At 36.0% G+C, this 20,826-nt stretch overlaps 1 protein-coding gene across 6 annotated transcripts in view; it reads right to left on the reverse strand.

Moving 5' to 3' along the window:
* The window catches only part of DENND4A (DENN domain containing 4A), a 52,476-nt gene extending 31,650 nt beyond the window's left edge, over positions 1–20,826 (reverse strand). Inside the window, exons 1-9 of one of the 6 annotated variants that reach the window (XM_026074278.1) lie at positions 20,728–20,825; positions 16,685–16,772; positions 11,735–12,064; positions 10,883–11,132; positions 9,315–9,384; positions 7,505–7,674; positions 6,554–6,795; positions 4,137–4,203; positions 631–689 (exon numbers count right to left, since the gene is read on the reverse strand). In XM_026074278.1, coding sequence (XP_025930063.1) covers positions 631–689; positions 4,137–4,203; positions 6,554–6,795; positions 7,505–7,674; positions 9,315–9,384; positions 10,883–11,132; positions 11,735–12,042 — 1,166 coding nt within the window. In that variant the 5' untranslated portion in view covers positions 12,043–12,064; positions 16,685–16,772; positions 20,728–20,825. Of the gene's footprint in view, positions 1–630; positions 690–4,136; positions 4,204–6,553; positions 6,796–7,504; positions 7,675–9,314; positions 9,385–10,882; positions 11,133–11,734; positions 12,065–16,684; positions 16,773–20,727 lie in introns of those variants that run through there. The other 5 variants (XM_026074296.1, XM_026074306.1, XM_026074287.1 and 2 more) reach the window with 5 other exon arrangements.

Consider the following 20,826-nt stretch of genomic DNA (forward strand, 5'->3'; position numbering starts at 1 on the left):
AAAAAAACATTCTATAACAAAAGAGAAAACAAGGCACAGGATTTTATAAACTCTGCACATCTCTTTCAAAAATGACTGCAAGGCAGACATTTTAGCACATTTCACTGTTCAGTGAAGAATGATTACTTCCCAACCATAACCGTGATTACTTGAGACTCTTCAGCCAGTCTAGACTATTTTCAGGATGCATGCATGTATATATATATATATATTTTTTTTTTTTTGAGTAGCAATTTCTAGTGGGGCTGCCTATGCGCTGTTACTTTTACTGTTCTCATGTACACAGACATTAAAGTTAAGATAACCACAGAACTCCTTAAAATTACCCACAATTCAAAAGTTTTACTGTCCAGGGAGCCTGGGTACCAGCTCCTAGCAAAGTGGGTCTAACAATCTACATTTTGCTTCTAGAACCACCATGATTATCTCAAAAAACACAGATACTGTGATTAAGTACGTCTTTGTCAGGGTACAGGTTCAATTACACAGCGTATCTGAAAATAAAATTTAACTACAAAATGCACCATACAAGGAAAGTTAATTCGCACAATTACAACTCAAAACATCGTATCTTTTCAGCAATTTAAGTCAGAGTACATTTCACAATTAAGCAGAATATACTTTACTTGCCTCAGTGGAAGAGGTGATGACACAGGTTGGCTAAGAATCAGGTTATCATGTGGAGATAGCTAAAAAAGATTTTCAAATATATTCTTTTGATTTTGAACTTGTAAATATTTATTAGAAACCACAAAAAATAGCAAAGAACATTTAAAGATAAAATTAAAACTAAGTTGAACCTTATACAGCCCAGCTGTATAGCACTATGAGAATGAAGCATAGCATTACATGGTACTTACATTTTAATAACAACCAGGCAAAGTACACGCTTTCTTAGCTGGAATTGAATACATTGCATATTTATAAAAGGGAATTTAAACTAGCTAATACTGCAAAAAAATCAAATATACTAACTGCTGAAAATGAAGGTTTCTGTATTTTCAGGGAAGTGAGAATCTACAGTTCATGCACAGTTTCTGTGGGGTTTATTTTTTTTTATTTTGGATTTAGGGGAAGACGAGTATGGAGGAAATGTGTGAAGGGGAAAAATAGCAGACTGCATTGTAAAGTAACATTTTCTTCAGAAGGCAAGAGAATTAGGCTCAGCTGGTAAAAACTGCTCAGCTCAGCTTTGACAGAATCCCTGAAATTTGCATTAGTTGAAGATCCAGACTAAGATCTTATTAATGCATGTTTCTTCCGTACAGTGATTTGACATCAAGAGAAATCACTCTCATATTCAACATGAATAGGAGTCTAATGAGTACAAGGGTACAGACATGCAATCAATTTATCACAGTTCAACTGACACGTTTTCAGCCCAGAGTAAATCCAAGGTAACAAGATATAGGTTAGCTTAATCCTCTTTGCTAAGTCAAGTGGTCATGCATTTTCTATCCGTAACGTATAAGCATACATGCAAGCAATAACAGTAATTTAGTAAGTCACAGGAACAAGTACAACTAAGCTGCAAGCTCAGACATTCTTTAGTAATAGTTCATTTTTGCACGTTTCTCCTTGGATCCCACTGCAGGTAAGCAGACAGCACAAGTCAGAACTATCAGATGAACTAGTAACACAAATGTCGAAGCACCAAGTTACCTAATGCTATGCCTAGACAGGCATACAACAGGCACAGCGTTAACAAGCGTCCACTGCAATGGAATATTGCATTCTTGCAATTTCATACACCAGAATTTGTTGAAGGCTCATGCTACATTTAGCTTCGATGACAAATCAAGACTGTCATATCACTTTATGCACTAGATTTGTCCTCAGTAAGTCCCTTGTGACATTTACCACCACCCCTTTTTTCAGTGAAAGGCTTCAAAGAACCTGTTTTCTCAGCCTGAGGTAACCTTCATAAACTACTCCCGAAGAGGAAGCATCAGCCTCATGTCCTATGACTTGTATTCCAGCAAAAGCAGATAAACACACTCAGGTATCTACTCAAAGTGTGTCTCCCTTAAGCCGATGAGGCGCTCACTGCCCCCACTCTTCAGATGAAGAAATGTATTACTGGATGTGCTTTTGAAGTTAGCAGGTTGTGAATATGTCACTAGAACAAGAACATCTGTATAATAAGGTGGCATAGGACAGCAAGAACGGAGTCTAGCAGATTTCAGACCAGAAACAACCTATCAGGTGATGTCAGCTGGAAACAGGCAATCAGAAACACTCCTGAAAGTTTAAGAATTTCAGAGAAATTATAGTAAATTAGACACATGACATGTTCTGTCTCACTTGTAACAGATGCCAAGAAGGATCAATGAATGGGTCACACATCCAGACAGGCGTACACGCAGTTCCTAATATAGATCAGGTCTCATGTGCAGAAAGCATACAGGCACTTACAAGAAGATCTACAGTGACACATACTCAGAAGAATCTGCTATAACAATTACTTAGCAAAAAGGTTTTTTTTAAACCAAGTTTGAAAACTACCCCATTTTTTAAAATAATGAGAGAAACTACAATTTCCTCAGTAAAACAGAATCCTTAAAGTTTCTAATTTTCAAGGACACAAAGGTTTCCCCACATTATTTTGGGGAAAATATCTTAGATACAATCACCTGTGACTTTGTTCAGCACAGTATCAAACACTAATAACTCAAAAGTCCCTTGAGGCAGCTTGAAGGAAGCATTTATTTGTAGACCTCAACAATCACTGCTGACCTTAAAACCTGTGTACTAATCACTTGTACTATCAGTTAGTACAGGTGTACTACTAGTGGTACTAACTTGACACATGATAGCTTTTTGAAAATAATCTTTTCTTATAAGGTAAGGTGTCATATAGACATATAATTTCACTTCACTCACCTAAGGTGCTCAGACTTTGTTCCAGAATATACACCAATATATATTTTGATACAGTTCTCTAAAAATTCAGACTAAAAAGTCAAATGATTTTCTCTAAATTCACTTATACTTCTCTATCAATTTGTGTTTAGTCCCAGCATAAATATTTTATTGAAGGCGAATACACAGAAAACCAGGATTCACACACAGTGGGTTTTGAATTGAACTTTAAAATCATAATAGAAGTGACAAAAGTGTTGGATACAACTTCAGTATAAGTGTTATCCAAACACTTTTCAGTAATGGTAATAAACATGTCTAAACACATAAGGAGGATCTTATTAGTATTTAATACATACTATAAAGACATAACCCAAGATTTTATTTACTCTGAAAGACTTCCCCTAACACAGGGGCTACCACACAAAGACTGAAGACTGCACAGGGCTCTCCATATTTTATTTTACACAAGTAGTAACGCCGAGTAACATATCATTTTGTAACAACTTGTTCAAAACCACAGGATTGGTTGAATAACTATAACTGGAAGAGACATCTGTCTTCTCTCAGCAATAAATTTTTTTAACACGTCTCTACCTGTTTTGCCTCTTAGTTGGGGGGGAATTTAATAACACCTCACTTCAGAAGTCTCCGAGATAGACTCTTCCTCTCCTACCAGTAGTCTCCATGGCTGGTGTTTCAAATAACAGGTAACCCAGTTCTCGTATTTTGTATTGTTTCACTCACACAAGGTAAACTATGCTAGATTTTGTAGGCAGGGTCATATTTGATAAATCGTGCCTCTGTTGAATGTGCATGACACTTAACATACAGTTCTTACTGAAAACGGTATGCAAAAGACAGAATGAAGCCCTTTGGGAGCAAGGGTAACCATGAATAATATATTCTCCACATCTGGTTTAAAAATTTTGTTTACACTCAGTGTTCATACAGTAGCATATTTCAAAAATGATTGCAGAATCAAACAGATGCCAATTCATGCAATCTTTTCATTAATTTCCATATACTCTAAAAAAATTTCAGTTCTGCAGTCACTAAACAGTATCTTGTAACAATTTATTGAAGTTCTAAACTAAATTAGAAGCAGAGATCTGTAAAAGTTAAATGTTTGAATTTAATAGGAAAAAATCCTGAACATAAAAAAAAATACCTGAACATTTGCACATAAAAACCCTCATTTTCCATTCACTAAACTGCTTAACAGCTAATATGCCATCACTCAAGACATAGCTATGTAAGAAATTTATACTTACCTGAACTAGAATTCTTGGCCTCTGAGGGGATGGAAAGGGAACTTTATGCATGAAATGGGAAATATGTCTAAAAAGGAAAGAAAAATACTGATTTAATAGAAACTATAAGCTTAAACTACTTTGCCTCAAGACAAAATTGCTGCCAGTAAGAGCAGTGATTATATAAAAATGGCGCATACTTATTCAGAAGACTGAAAGTAAAGGAACCGTCCAAAAACCCTACAGGAGATAACGTGGCCTCCAGGACCTGTTTTTCTAGTAGTAGCAACCAAAATGGTAGACTAGATTATCTTTCAGACTGCAGGCTAGGTCTGTGAGGCTGACAAATGACAAAGTTTTTTTTTTTTTAAATAAAATTTGTAAAGTAGAAATAGTGAGGTTTCACTATTACAATGCCATTTTACAATCATTTTTCAGAGACTGACTGGGGGTCGCACTATACCTCAATCAGGTACTAGCACTGAAGTTATTTGCAAAAATATTCACAGATGAGTAGAATCTGGGAGAGGCATTAAGTTAATTCATTTCCTGCACATGCCTACCTTCAAATGTGAAATGTTACATAAGATTAGTGATCAAAAAAGTGGGAGATTCGGGTTTTTCTATATAGTACAAACCCACAAATATAAATGCTTTGAAAGTTGGACAAGTTTTTAGTTCTATTTCTATAAACTGTTTGAGTTTACAAATAAAAACTCCAAAAGTCCATGTGGGAGTTCTACATAATACATATTTTCAAATGAAACTATATTCAGTCAGTATAAAGTCAGCAAGCAACAAGAAATCTGTCATAGTCCGTATGCCACAGCGCGCACACTATTTTCTGCAACTCTTACTATTATTAGGACACATTTCCACTGACAAACTTTTGAAGAATTTCACGAATAAGCATTAAGATTTATACAGAAGACTCCTTTTAAATGCTTCTGATTTAAAGCTATATATTTCACACACGCATTTCAGTGTAGCAGCACATTATGACATGAGATACAGATGTAAAAACATTTTTACTGTGTTTTTAGTTTTGCATGCCTTTGCTAAACTTAACCTTAGGCTGTAGCTCTACAAACACATAAGTGGCATTAGCCAGAACTACTGACAAAAGCAGCAGTCTTGCTGTCCCCCTGCCACTCCTCAACCCTGCAACTGGCCTCCCTTGTGTCAGCATCAGCATCCGTGCAGCCACAAGGTAAGTGAGAACAGGAAAGGAACGGATTTGGGGTTTTGTCTTAAAAATAAACAAACAAATAAATAAAAATCAGTGCATGATGGTGGCAGAAATATGGAAACAGCCAGCAACTATCAAGGGAAAGACCTGCTGCTTGCAGAAGCAGGGCTGACTGAAAGTGTTCCAACTATGGTCTTATTTCAAGGCACACGTGTATGGCACAGAAAACCTTCATCATTAAAATAGCCAAAGAAACTAGACTACACACTACACTAACTTTGTGCAATGCAGTATAGCAACACTGAAATTATCTACAGTAAATCAACTTCTCAGTCTCCAATTCTGAGAAATCAGAATACATGTAAACAAAAAACTGCAAAATCAAAAAAAAATCAATAAAACACTTCTCATTCTATTCATTTCTAAAACTCACAAAAATGGCCAGTTTTTTAAAAACGTTTATCTTTTCATTATTGGAAGTTTACACCGAGAATTTTTTAAAAAGTATAGTAGATACAGAGTAGAATAATAAATAAGCAGATAATATCACAAAAAATGCTTAATCTTTAAAGTAAAAGTCTCAAAAGTTTATATTGAAGTTCAGTTAGAAAAACACTGATGGTATCATAATATAAAAAAAGCAAATACTGACTTTGAAATCTGATGTATTAGGTTTCTGTTAGTTAAATGTTAAATGGTATTTCACACCAATTACAGATATCAATCACTCCTTGGATATGAGGATTTCTTTTGCATTTTAAAATGAGGCTTTCTCTGTGTCTCAAGCAAATTAGATTATTCATCACAAGTAGCAAAAGATTACTAGTGCAACATAATTCAAACTCAATCTGCTTTATTCTCTCTCACTACACAGTGGATAAACATTTGGAAACAAAATGCAAAACTAAACGTATTGTTCTCCTAACTTTCTGTATGTAGCAGTGTAAGAAAGGGTATATAATCTTATTTCTAATCATTATACTTAAGAGTCCAAAGCTAATTAAAAAAAAATTTTTTTGGAGATATCTTTGCAGGCACTTAAATTCACAATAATAAAAAAATCTAGACTTTTTCAGGAAGTACATAAAAACAGATACATTTGCCCAATGGAGAAAAGTGCTTGATCAAGTGTAATCATTATATTTAATATTTAATGACTAAAAGCAAAAGGATATTGTAGGAAGGCTGTAAGTAACAAAGAGCTCAAAACAACTGAAGTGACTATTAAGAGTTCTTTGAAATTACTTACTTCTCAATGGGTAGAACATGTGGACCAGAAATGGAGTAACGATACAGAAAGGTAAGAAACTTCTTGAAAGCATCAAAGAAAGGCCAGTGAGAGAGCAGACAGATGCATTTGTTTGTTTGAACTGTTCTGCATGCATCTGACTTTCCCTCGACAGCAGCTGCTAATCCTAGTTGAGATTTTTGTTTCTCAGTCAGATTCTCTTCAGGATACAGTTCATAAAACTGAATAGCAGCACCATATACCTGCAGACAACATGATTTAAAGTCAATACATTGGCCTAAATCTTCAAAGTAGCCTAACAAACCCCAAACATGCAAGGAAATCAAGTCTATGTTATTGACTGAAAAGCTAAATGAATACGTCATCTTTTGAAGCAATTTATTCAGGAACATTCTTATGGCTGTGAAAATCCAGCCCATTATTTAAAATTCTTAAAGCCATAAGAGTAATTTAAGAAAGGATTTAAGTGAAACAGAAAAATTATGATTATACAGAGTACAACTACAGTCAATTGCATCTAGAATTGCCTTTTAAACTATTTTAGGATTCCTTTATAAGCAACTCAAAGCAGTCTTCCTCTGAAATTCTATTTACTTCATAGAACAAGTACATGCTTACAAAGCCGTTTACATGTTTGTAACAAAATCCTGACTACATATACATAGAAGTATACTATCAATTTTTTTTTTTTTTTAAGCTCTGTAGTTCCACAGAGCTAACAAGATAGGAAAGCAAAGGAGGACGAATTTGTACGATCAACAGCCCAGCAGTGAAATAAATGCAAGTCACCTTTTACTTTAATAGTCTTTGAATTCAGTCAAAATGAACACATTCAAATCTGGCTACAAAAATACCCATTATCATTGTTCTGAACAGATATGCAACCAATTTTTTGTTTAATTCAAATTATGCACAATGTACACCCATGTCTTTGTAAAGCTTTTTAGATACCTTTTCTGCAGAAGCTCCAGTTAGTACAAATGTAGAAAAAACTGGTAGAGGGTATTTACTGTTAGAAGGCCAACATTCAATTGTTGCACCCATAGGTAGACAAAAGAGAGGCACAGATTCTGGTAATGGGAATGACTCGTAATCTTCTTCTGGATATCTGCATATTAAACCTATAAAGGCAATTTGTAAATAGGCAGTTACAGAAGTAATAGCGGAAGCCAATTTGTATCAACGCGTTCCATAAAAGCACACCCATAAAAGCCGTATATGAGCATATACTCATTTCAGGAGATAGTAAAGGAAAGCTGTAAATCATCATGCCTAAAGTATAGCTGGAAAAGGGTAGCATGCTCCCCACTGCCTGCAGGGAAACCACCTGACTAGAATCCAGCACTGAATTCCTGATTACTACTCGAGAACCTGTTCATAACTAATTTCTCTTTTTCTGTTTACAGGCTATGTGCATCATGACTATCATTATATTAGTTTACATTCATCACTAGTATGATTAAAAATTTAAAATTTAGTAAAAAATGTTAACCTGAAACATTGAGAAATAAGACTGATGTTTTAAATTATTGTAAAAGGAATTAGTTTTTACCAAAAAAAAATTTCCAGGAAAATCTGATAATGGAAATGTTTGATACAACATACATTTTCTGGAGATCAGTAGAACTGAACCAATTAATTATGCTGATCCAACTCAGCTGAGGAGTCAGCTTATGTGGTATCAGACTAATGCTTTAGACAATTTTAAACATAGCTGTAAGACACATGAAGTTCTGAAGCAGAGGCTCTTAACATATAACTCTTCAATTACATCATATGTTTGTAGCAATCTATCCTTTCCTATTGTCAACCCAGGGGACTGCAAATTTGAGAAAAAATACTGCACAAAAGGATTTAAGATTTCTTACAGCATTAGAGGATATAATCACTACATATTCTTTTCTAGTATACAGTGCAAGTGAGCAGCAGAGGTTGGACTAGACGATCTCCAGAGGTCCCTTCCAACCTCAGCTACTCTGTGTTCTATGAAATATTAGTAAACAGTAAGAATTGGTAATCAAAAAGGGTGGTCTTTCCTCTCAAGAAGCAAAATTTTGTGCAAATTACTAGCAGATTTTTTTTTTTAAAGTTTTATTTGTTTACAAACTTACTATGCACCTTTCGACCAGACCTGAACTACTGAGAAAGCTGCTTTCTGTAAACCACAGAAGAATACAAGTGCACTAAAACTTAAGTCTGAATCATGCTCATGATTTCCACTCAAATGAAATCAAGGGTTTTAAAAGCCCATGTTTCATCAGAGCCACAGTGAATCCACTTCTGTCTGATAAAGAAAACAATAAACATGATACACAACCCAAAAATACTTTAGAGAGCTCAATCCCACTGATGTTTAACGCACTGTGGAAGTCTGCAGTATTCTGTGAAATGTTTCTTAAGGTGATCACGAAAAATATATCAAATAATTTCTGTGGCAAAGTATTTTCTTCTGTACGTACATACATCTATGACAGACAGTTACCAGCAATAACTACAGAGGTGGGAGAGACACAGGCTTGTACAAACCTACCAAAAAGCAACTGAGCTTCCAATCACACGCAAATCTTAAGATTAAGAGTCACGGCACAATTCTAAGGCTTATTCTAGGACAGTATTTTAAGAGGGCTCTTCAGGGAAAGATTCATTTTTGGATAATGCTAGGACAGCGTCCGTGTTCAAATAATTCTACTGTACTACATTACAAATAAGCTTGTACATCTTTAATTGAAGATTAAAGAAAAGCTAAATGGTAGTTACATACCAGCTTTATATGATATGGTGTTGGTTTTTGCCACAGACTTTTTATAACATAAATATACTGCTGAGCCCCACTGTAAAACAAAAGTAATTATTGGATTACTTGATAAAGTATAATAAAAGGACATAACACAAGAGACTTGGGGGAAAACACTTCTTTCTTGATTGCAAAAAACTGTAACATACAAAGATGTTGAACATTAAGCCGCGGGAAACTGGGGTCTGATACAGTATCCTTTCTGATAGTGGCCACAAACAGCTAGAAAGAAAAGAAAGAAAAGTCCTAGTGTTCGTTTTGCAATAGCCAACCCATGGTAGGCCTCAGTCTGACCTCTAAGACTGAACTGGTTTATAAACTGAAGCACGAGATCTATAAATTCTTCTCCAAAACATTTGCTAAAATAACTACAGAACTCCAAGTACAATTGTTATTCATATAAATATTTAAACCTTTTCACATCTTGTTAAACGTCTGGCTTACACAGGCACACACCTCCTAACAGCTTCCTTTTCTGTGTTAGCATTTTTATTTTAATCATGCTAATCTTGAAGCCTGATTCATATTCTGTGGAACACTTCAGCATAACGTCATAGTTTTGCAACTTCTAAACAACAATTTCCTCTCTGGCACTGGTAGCACACAAAAATATTTCTGTAAGTTCTCAATTCCTGGACATGAAAATAAAGAAAACAGGAAGGCCACAGAATGGAAGAGAAGGGTACCCTCCTTAAGTGCACACATAGCTTTTAGGGATGGAAGAAAGATACAATAATTTACATGAGACAGCACTCTCATAACCCAGTCAATATAGGGATTGGTAGAACTGAAAAATCCATTTATTAATATCCACAGGCATTTATTCAAGTACATAAAAACAAGTATAGATACATTTCCATGGTCTCTTTTGCATGATACTTCTTGCATATGCAGTCAGCATCCTCTTCAGCATGCCTGCTTTTGAGGATCCTACAAAAAACAGCATACAGGGCTGCAAAGTCAACTAGGAGATATCTAAAAACTAAGTTTTTCAAAACAAAGAACTGTGATGCCCGTGTATTTTACTGGATATTTTAGTTTTGTAGTCATATTAATCCATGTCCATTAATTACAGTCAGCAGTATTCCAACATCGCTTACATGCGACTTTCTTCTGAGAAAGTGTTTGTGAAACTACTGAGGGGACCATGACACCTCTTATAAAAGAGTGCTACAGATAATGGAAGAGTTTAAAACACAATAAAAAACAGTTCTTAGATACAGAATTCCCATCTCAACAGTAAAATCAGTATCAGGAATAACTGCATCTGTAAAAACTCTAGTTATACACATGGTGACATAAGAGGTTCTAAGGACTAATTCAAAGCTGCTGAAGTCAGCATTTCCGGGCCAATACTAAAAGGACTGTCCAAGCAGGAACAAAGCAATGTAATCCTCCAACTCTTCCACAATTTGATTTATCTTTAGAAAGTGATTATCAAAGTTATTCACCAGGCACTCAGAATTGTTATAAATATTCCACAAACATTACATCACTGAATATCAAGTGTTCAAAATCCAGACTGTGAATCTTACCATACTATTATTAAGATTCTTGTCAACTTTGCAGAACGTATGTGGAGGGGTTTCTCCTTTACTTGGTATGATTATACATATATCTGTAACAGCCAATGTGTTCTGTGTCATGTTTTCAGATGCTCTTCGGTAAGTGACATACACCCTTTGCGATGAGGCACTCCCACTAATATTAGCAGCCCGACCATATGGAGTAGTTTGAATTATTTCACAACCTTGTTTTACTCTTTCTTTCCCATCATATAAAACCCTAGTTAAAATGAGAGGAACAAAAGTCAAAAGGCACATAATTTTTTTTTTAAACACTCTGAATACTAATCCAGAATAATAACTGAAAAGTACTATTTCAACAGCAGCTCTTGTCTAATCTCTGATCAAAATACACTTTTACTGAGAAGTTCAGGTCACGTTATATCAAACTGCATTACAACATAAAAGCTCCATGATGAAACTAGGCTGATTTTCCTCATGTATAATTGCTCTTTAATGTTCTGTTTGCTGCAAAATAGTGTTTCTTTCAATACTATTAAAGATTCATTGTCCGATCCTAAGAACGTCATACAATTCACCTCTCATCTCACTCTGCATGAAATAGGTTATAGATCTTTTTCCACCCAAAATGTGGGATAAGGTACATTGAAATCTCCAAGTGCAAAAGATAACAATTTAAAATTCACTCAGCATGCATTTTTCCTACAGTATGGCATTACCTATACACAGGTCAACAAAAATCTTTCTGCTGAAAGTTTTCAATATATGAAAAATGTGTATGATATTCCAATAAGCCTGCTTTATTTACTCATTAATCACAAAACTGCCAAAATCACCTGCAGTAACAAAAAAAGCACTCACCCCAAATCAGTAAGTGGGGGCTTATCCCTTCCTCTGCGATAACAAAGGTATATTTGCGGTCCTACAAGACTCCCATTATTGAGATCTGCAGAGAGTCCTGATGGAGTAACATCTATGCATTTATACCCCCGAGGAACTTCCTCCCCCAGAGATTTAATAATTACTGTTACATCTGTAATAGGTTCTTTTGGTTTAGCAATTTTATGGCAAGCATCATTGAAGTGGATTTCTTCCTCTAGTGGTTTTGAAATATCTGTTAATCCTGCGACAACAAAGTAGTCAGCAACACGAGCCCCTTTGTCTTCCATCTTCCATTACAAGACGTTGTATCTGGTAAGAAAGAAACACACCAATATTTTTGAAAGAAATTATAAAATATATCAAAAATAATCATATAACATTGTTAAAATACTGAAAGTTTGCAACAATATAAATGGAAACAAAATAGGAGAACACAATAAAAATAGTAAGAACCATCATTAGATCGTGTAACTTTATTTCTAATTACCTTCTTGACTCATTTGGAATTCTGAGCCATGATCACTATAGTCAAATGTTAATCTTGGCTTCATCACGTAAAGAATAGAAAACCCAAGTGGCCTCCTTTTGTTAACTTACACACCACAGTCGCTGAACCAACAGCAACAATAACAGCAAAATACTGTGCAAGGTTTTGCAAATAGCTCATTATTTAAAGCTCACTGCTGAGCCAAGAAGCAGTTCTTACATATTTAGCATATAGACTATTACTCCACTCTGTTTACAACAACAGTAGATTTTCTGAGGTCTGATCTGCAATTGATTTATTTCCCAAATATTAAATAAATATATGCAAAGGCTGTCTTGATCACTCTAAGGATACAACTATAGCATTTGCAACCATCTTGTGCGATGGACTGACATCAGATACCAAGGGCAGATCTTGGAGTATTTTTGCATGCTAAGATTTGGTGCCAATTTCATAAAGTTTTGGGACCCCAATCCTTGATATACAACCAAGTCATAGTCAGCAATACAACAGCTTTTATATAATTTTTAAACCAAGTCAACTTCAATGGTCTACAGGCCACTATAAAATAAAAACACTCAAGTCCACATGAAATTTTTCATAATAGGAGGGAATGCAGTCCTGCTGTTCCGACCAGATTGTATTGGGAAATCACATCCTTCCTTCCTGGAATATATTGATATGTAATTCTTTACATGTCACCTTTTTGTAGAGTGCTTTTGTGCAGTGTTTTCTACCAATGCTGTAAATGAATTTCAGCACAGGCTAAAGTTATATCTGTATGATGAAAAGATGGCCTGAAATCTGTGCAGTGTACTACAGATCAGGAGATTTAGCTTCCCCTTTGCCAGAGACTCTTGTACATTGCTGGGAAGTCAGTTAAAGTCAATGTCTTATTCAACAGCCTGATTTTGCAAATAAAAAAATGCTTTCGGACAAGATGTTCCGCTCTTTGATCAGAGAACTTTGGGAAATGGCCTAAAAATCCTTATCTAAGTCACCTAAAATATGCTGGAACCACACCAAAGTAGCTTCAAAAACTTTACTGCCATTAAGTTTTACAATTTTTAAACCAGACAAGCTATTTAAAATTTCCCTCTTGCTGAATTAATTTTGTTTGAGTGAAAAATTTTATTGCAGGAAAAACTGCTGCAATACAGCAGTTCCAAGAGCCTGCTAATATTCAACAACTCAGTAAGCACAGAGTTCAAAACACAATTTAAATGGTTAGTACAAGACTTCAGTTTCATGTCACCTTTATTCTGGCTGCCTTATTTCCCTTTATTTTTTACTCCAGATGGTAAGTATTAACTCTTATCAAACTTCATACTATCATGCTTTTTGGATTTTACCAACAAATCTTTGTTAAAAGCAGCAAAATAAATTTGGATATCTCCTACTGGAAATTAAGGTAATTATGTCCAAGGTCAATACTGTGTCTCTAATCTAATTTTTCCAAGCTGACCTCAGATTTCTACCACCTGTCCCTGCTCAGGAAAGAAAAAAGTCAGCATGAATCTGATCACCACTATCAACCCAAACAACCAGTGTAAGAAATAAGAAATATCTCCCTCCTTCTTCCCCTTCTCTTATTTTGTAGCTTGTCTGTATTTTGCTGGAGTAACTTGACTTGACTAGCTTAAAGTTGCAAGGAAATGAAGAACTTTTTTTTATTTAAGGTTATTTTCATTATTGAAGAAAAACATTAGTAAAAAACACAAACTATCTGAAATTTTTTGCTTATTAAACACGTGGAAAGAACTATGAAACACTTTAGAACACATGATTAATAGAAAATAATATAGCCAGCTTATAGCAGTATAACAGTGGAGAGAGTGGAGAGAGAATGTAGCTACCAAACTAACCTTAAATTAAACTAAATTCAGCTGTTTCAGAAATATCTAGAATACGTTATGCAGCTAGCAGTATATGAGAATAGTGATTACAAACGCAAACTTCTCCTTGAGTAATATATCCAAAGACATACAAATTCAACCATGGCATATGCATGTTATTTAACTGTACATCAGCGTACAGCAAATTCAAAACAGGCTAGCTACAAATGCATGGAGAGAAAGTTCAATAAAGCACCTTTAAACTCTAACATAAGGCCAAACACTAATATTTAAGCTAATGCAATTAAATTCTAAATATTTTATAACATAACAATTCTCTGCAAAAACTTACCTATGGTATATTGAATTTCAATCATCTCAAAAACAGTTCTCAAAACAGGTCTCTAACAACTCACAGTCACTCTAAACCAATGAATAAACTCTAACAGATTTTTTTTTAAAGCTACAAATGCACTGCACAAGCATTTGCTCTTATTAAGTTAAAAAGACATATCAGAGCTTAAGCAGTTGCTTTAAAAAAGTTGTAGCATTTGAGAACACACAAAGAAATGTTAAAAAAAACCCACACTTCATAATGGAGAGAGAGCACGAGCTGGCTAAGCAGAAGTTACCAACAAGGCAATTTAAACTCAATGCTTACCCCATCACGAGCTCTGGTAAAGAAGTTTTCCATTAAATAAAAAGAAAAGAAAAAAAGCACACGCAAGAGTGTGCACATGCGGGCACACTGAAAGCTGCGGCTCTTACTGCTGCATATAAAAAAAGGCTGCTGTAGCCACAGGCTCAGTATAAAGCAGCAGACAACACCACAAACCTGAACTTCACCTTGAAAATTCCAAGTTAGAAAGTGTGGGGAGCGGGGGTAGGGGGGGAGAAGAGGGGAAAGGTGTATTTCTTTTCACATTAACTTTATCTCACAAAACTACATCACTTTACAGAATACTTTACAATGCCTTTAAGTAAGAAAACAATATTTTAGTAATCAAAAAAAAAAACCATACAAACTATGATAGTTAAAATTGCAAGCAAGCCTTATAACTTCAGTGTTATCTGCACACTATTCTGGTTTCAGTAACCAATACAGCAATACAAGTAAACAGAATAACATAGAAATGTAGATATCTTAATACTGAAGAATCACAACTATCTCGCAGTGTAGATCTGCAGATCCAATTCATTCCATCTCCTAATGAAAGCTGTCTGCAACTCTCATTTAGAAAATAAACAAACAAAAACCCCCAAAAGCAATTTGAGACATGCAGAGAATATTTTTGATTTTATACCAGCTCATATACATTTACAAATGAAACAACTAAATTGGTGTCCAGCCTTTTTGAGTGAACATATCGTATTTTTCATTCAAATAGTATGAGTAAAACACACTTCAACTTCTCCCCTACCATATAACCAGTAATGCTTAGTACACCCCATCTGTGCATCAGCAAGCCCTGAGGCTTTCCAGAAGTACAGTTCACTGTACACGCACTACACTTTTTCCAAGGAAAAAATACTGACAATTCATACAACCTGCTCCTCACCACAGACTTTCATAGAGATAACATGCAAGTGGGCTGCAGGCCAGAAGAACTGCTCTGGCAGCGAGAGCTTCTTTCCAGAAGCCAGCTTTCCCAGACAGCTAAAAGGGCCTTACTTGTACGCTTGCTGCAGGCGCAAGACTTGCACCACCCTGCAAAAGATGGCAGTAAGGACCAGGCAAGCCCGTTAAAACATTTTTCACCAGGTCACCTCTGACACACAGAAACAAAATAACTCCTTCATATTCTTTTAATCTTCCTGTCTCCGTTCCCATTCCTTCCTGCATTTCCCTTTAAGGACGTTAAATAGCTTATTAATTTGAGTTCCTTGTTAGAAATCACACTACAGCTATCTAAAGCAGGTGATGTTTTACTTCGTTAACCTGACTCCAAAGCGATGTTCTGTTTGTAAACAAGGAACGAACATCTCCTAGGATAGGCTGGAAACTCAAGTAGGGCACTGGAACACACCATTTCATTAAACACTAATGAAGTCTCCCCCCCCCCCCCCAAAAGCATTCACCATGTATCACAATCCAAGAACTTACTTTCTTCAAGCATACACAAAGTAGATGAATGACAGACAAATCAATGACCAGTTTTTGAAATTTGGCAGTAAAGTTCTAACAGCCCCAACACTTCAAACAGCCTCATTCATGTGCTGCAGTATTATCTTGTCAAATTATTCTGTCTACACACAGCAATGTTAAGGCTAATCATGCAAGAGCAAAATTAAGTTAACTGGATCAGTCAGTCCCACTAATGCTACTCAGAACCACTTCTCAGCCATGACATTGCACAAATCACATGAGAGCGCAACAATCTAGAGAACCTGCAAATAACTGCAACTACTCGGGGAAAAAAACTTCACCACTTTCCTGTGCTTTCAAATTGACTGTCAGATCTGAAAGATAAGCCTTTTCCCTCTGTATTTTCTTCATAGCAAGTGAACAATCCTGGGAGCAAGTAAAATAGAAGCACCAAACATTACAGGAATTCTCCCAAAATCAGAACAGAAGTCTGTTAAAAACTCTTTCAATTTCTTCCCTACCTTCTCATCAGGGCATTTCTTCTACACTTTGCTCCTCTTGCTGCTAGCCAGGCCCTGACGAAGAGATTTCTTGTTAAAGTTTCATTCCCTACAGATATAGTAAAAACAAAAATTAAACAGCATGCAATTTTGTTGAAATTTATACTTACTGTACATTCTGCTACACCAGTCACATTAAATGAGCATTGTGATGTGCTTTAAGATTCACTTGCTAAGACAAGATTGCATGTTACTTAACTATTAAAAATGTATATGAAACCATGCTTTAACTTACTTAAAAACAAAATATTAAGTCTTGTACTGTACTGACATTTCAAAATTGTCACATAACACATTTAACGCTTTAAAAGAAACAATCAAAATAAACAGAACGATGGTTATTTGAGCTAGCCAGTTCAAATGACTTGAACTCTTCCACTATCTTCTGATGACAATGTAAATACTTTCCATGTCTATCCAGAGATTTTAGCCAGCTATGGAAGTGCTTCTTTGTTTAGCCCAATAACCYTTCAAAGTCTATTTTAAAACATTACTCCTCTTTGCACGATTCTGATACTTGAGCAGATCCTTCTCACTCAACAATACACATCTACTCCTTCATCTAGCCACCTTAATTCCCCATTCTTCCTGCTACACTTAGACTCTTCTTGCCATTTACTGTCACAATAAACACTTTTTCTTCAGATATGATACACTTAGCTTTTTATCTCACTATTTTCTCAATTACCACTTTCACTTTTAAATATCGGTATGATCACAGCTAACTTGAGCTTGTGCTTTCCACATGCATGTACAAGCCAGGCAGCCTGTGCTACACTTGGACCCTCTGAAGCACGGGCTTTCCACCATGATTCAGGAGAGTACTTCACAAGCAACTCTCAGTCTTCTGTTTCCCAGAACTACTCAGAGTTAGCATCAGCAAGGCTGTAGTCAAAAATAAATAAATAAATAAACTTTGTCTGAAGTGAGGCTTCCACTTGCCAAGATTTGAAGTACATCCTTACAAGATTACTGTCAGAAAATTTCAGAAAACAAAGTGCAACATAGACAAAGCTAAGAAGAAACACATATCTCAAGAGGATTTACCCAATATGAACTGAAAGAGTATTTGCTTCCATTCCTGAAGTTAAAAATTTTGAGAAAAAACACTATACTAAATTATCAGAAATATATTTTTGGGAACACAAATTTCAAGGTTTTATTCAAAACTTCAAAACACAAGGCAACTTATTTCATATCATGCAGAAGCAATCAACATTTTTACATTGATACTCCTACAGCACAGAGTGCAGGATGATAGCCCAGAGAATTAATCCAACCCTTGGTTAAGTCTCTCTGATCCATAGAGCACTGACTCTCTAGTACCTGGCTTGTAAACACTTTTAAACAAGATTACAAAATGGGGAAGCATGCAACAATAGCACTACATATTTTGTCCAATAACCTTCCGATCTGTAACAAAGTGTCCAGGAGCAGAAGAATGAAACCTCATTTCATGCATCACCTGCAAACCTCAAGGACCCTTGCAAGAAGTACGATAAATAAGCAGCATCAAACATGAGTAATTTCCCTGCAGACACTTCAAAACGCATCATCTTTCCTAGTCAAATATCTTGAAAACCAATGAGAAGAGTTAAAGGGGGAGGAGGGAAATCAACATTTAAGCATCACAGGGAACACAGTGAATGCTGCTGCCAGCATACTTGAGGCTATATCTTATAGCATTTTAGCATTTGTAATTAGTAAAACATGCCTTCCCCACAATTAGATGGAGACAATTACATTTACAATTAGTTTGTTGTCCTCCATCTAGCAAGTAAAAGACCTACTCCTTCACTTTGAAAAACCCATTATCGCTCCCATACAGCGGGCAGCATTTTTTTTAGTAGGATATTGTCTGTACTTTCTTTTTTTCAGATTTCTTGCTAATACAGTTCAACAAGCAACAGCAACTTGGAAAAAATCACTAATGAGTCGGGTTAAAGCGATCACTGGCACTACTTGTTAGAGACTCCATCACATACATCTGTGCTCAGTAAGGTTAGACAATACAGGAATTGACAAGAAGCCACTAGCCTCCACTAAGCTCCCTTCAGTTCAGTGTTGCATCAGTAGTAGTACTACTGCTAAGAAAAATATTGGCATAAAAAAAAAACATTGTTCTGCCGCTACACCGCTAGACCAGAATTGCTGTTAAATATCTCTAGGCTTGTTCACAGCTGTTCATATCATCTCATAGTCAATACACTAATTCAAAAAGCAGTGGAGACAATCAAGAGAGCTGCAGAAAACTTGGCACCAAAGGGTCTCTAAGAGGTGCCTGGGAAACAGAAAAGTGCTGGATAAGAGCTCAGGGAACAGAACACAGGACAATGAGTTTGGGAGCAAAAAATAGGAATGGAGGCCAAAAACTGAAGGATAGGCAGATTTGTTCAGCAAGGCCTAGGACAAATAGAAATTAGGGTTAAATTGAGAGGCTGATCGAGATTCAGTGGGATTGCTGCAGTGAATTAACAAGAACTGGCCACTAGAATATCAAAGCTGAAAGGAGGAAGCAGAATAACTGACAGAGAGGAAGCAGGAAGGAAGAGATTTCATGCTGAGGGAGAGATCAGGCATTTTTTGTCTTCCATACTCTCCACAATCACCCACCAATTCATTTGTTCTTCAGTGCTGTTTTTATTCTCAATAAAAGGGTTGACTGAGAGTCTGCCACTGCTTAGGTGCTCATTACAGTTGCACCACAGCAAAATTCCATGACATTCAACCTTATCTACAGAAATTCAAAAAGTGACGCTCGAGTATCCCAGGAGAAGCACGACAGAGACAAATCTTAACAAGGCTGGTTTTAAAACTTCAATTTTTTCATTTTAAATTATAGCATTTATGGCCAGAAAGCACAACTTAAGAATGAAAATAATTTCTGAAGTACAACTGTGTTTGTAAGGAGGGATGCAGAAATCAATATATAGCAAAGGAGGGGGAGGGAAGCCAAGGTAAGCACTATAAAATGTAAATATTACTTCATCCAAAACACAGTTCAAGAGGGCAGCTAGTCCATGTTTTTTTTTTTTTTTTAAACACAACTATTTATTATACAACAACTTTTTAAAAGGAAAAGTCCTCCAAACAGAATGTTCTCTTTTCCTTAGCACAGTAGATACAAGCAAATGAAAACAGCAAGTCTTCTAATATTAAGCTTCAAAACCCAAAGCTCTCACTGAAATTGTCAGTGTGCATCAAAAGATTGCCAGAAGAGTTCTGCTTTCACCCAGCCGTGTTTGGGCACGCATGCCGGTTTCAGGTTAGTTGTGAAACCTTCCTCTACATAAATTACAAATCTGAACTCGTGGTGGTGGTGGTGGGAGAGAAATGCTTCTAAACATTTTGTTGCATTTTAACATCAGTTTAATCAGGACTTGGAACACTTGACATCTTTTCTGACTCTGGCCAGCAAAAACATCCCGGCAGGTAGGAAAACCAGACCCAGTCATGCTGCAAATCAAAGGCACTGAGCAGCTGACACACATAGACTGCAGCTGCCAGCTGTAACTGTCATTGGCAGATGATCTACACCACACTGGAAAGGTTTAACGGGGTGATAACGCAGACTAATTGGCCTCTCATCTAGTATGTCCAGTTAGCAAAATGGTGACTTTCTACTCCACGGAAAAATTATTGAGAACATAGTTGAACTTGCAGCAGTATAAGTTTATCTATCTAGCAACATGCATTGCTGTGACACAGTTTCCTAGCCAGGTTAGGTATCGAAGTAGTTTAAAACAACATTAAAGTAGTGTTCCCCCCTGATAACCACAGTAAATTAGCTTACACGCAATGATATCCTTATGTAACTACACCACTCCAGGATCCCAAAGCTAGTTCAAAATATTTTTCTGTAATATAGAACAGACATCTTAAAAACCCTTCCCCATCTTTTGTGCCAAAACTATTATACAATTATGCCCTTTAAAGAAAGGCTGAAGTGTACCAAGTCAGGGAGAGCCACCATATGTGCTAAATATTAAGAGAGAAGTACTCACAGAAGGGTTTGCCCCTAGCGCTCCATAGAACGAATTTTCATTGTCCTGAATAGGAGTCCAGTGTAGAAGACAACTACAAAGTGATACAATTTGTTAGAA

This window comes from Apteryx rowi, unplaced genomic scaffold (genome assembly GCF_003343035.1).
Source record: "Apteryx rowi isolate R43461 unplaced genomic scaffold, aptRow1 scaffold_11, whole genome shotgun sequence".
Classification (NCBI taxonomy): Eukaryota; Metazoa; Chordata; class Aves; order Apterygiformes; family Apterygidae; genus Apteryx; species Apteryx rowi.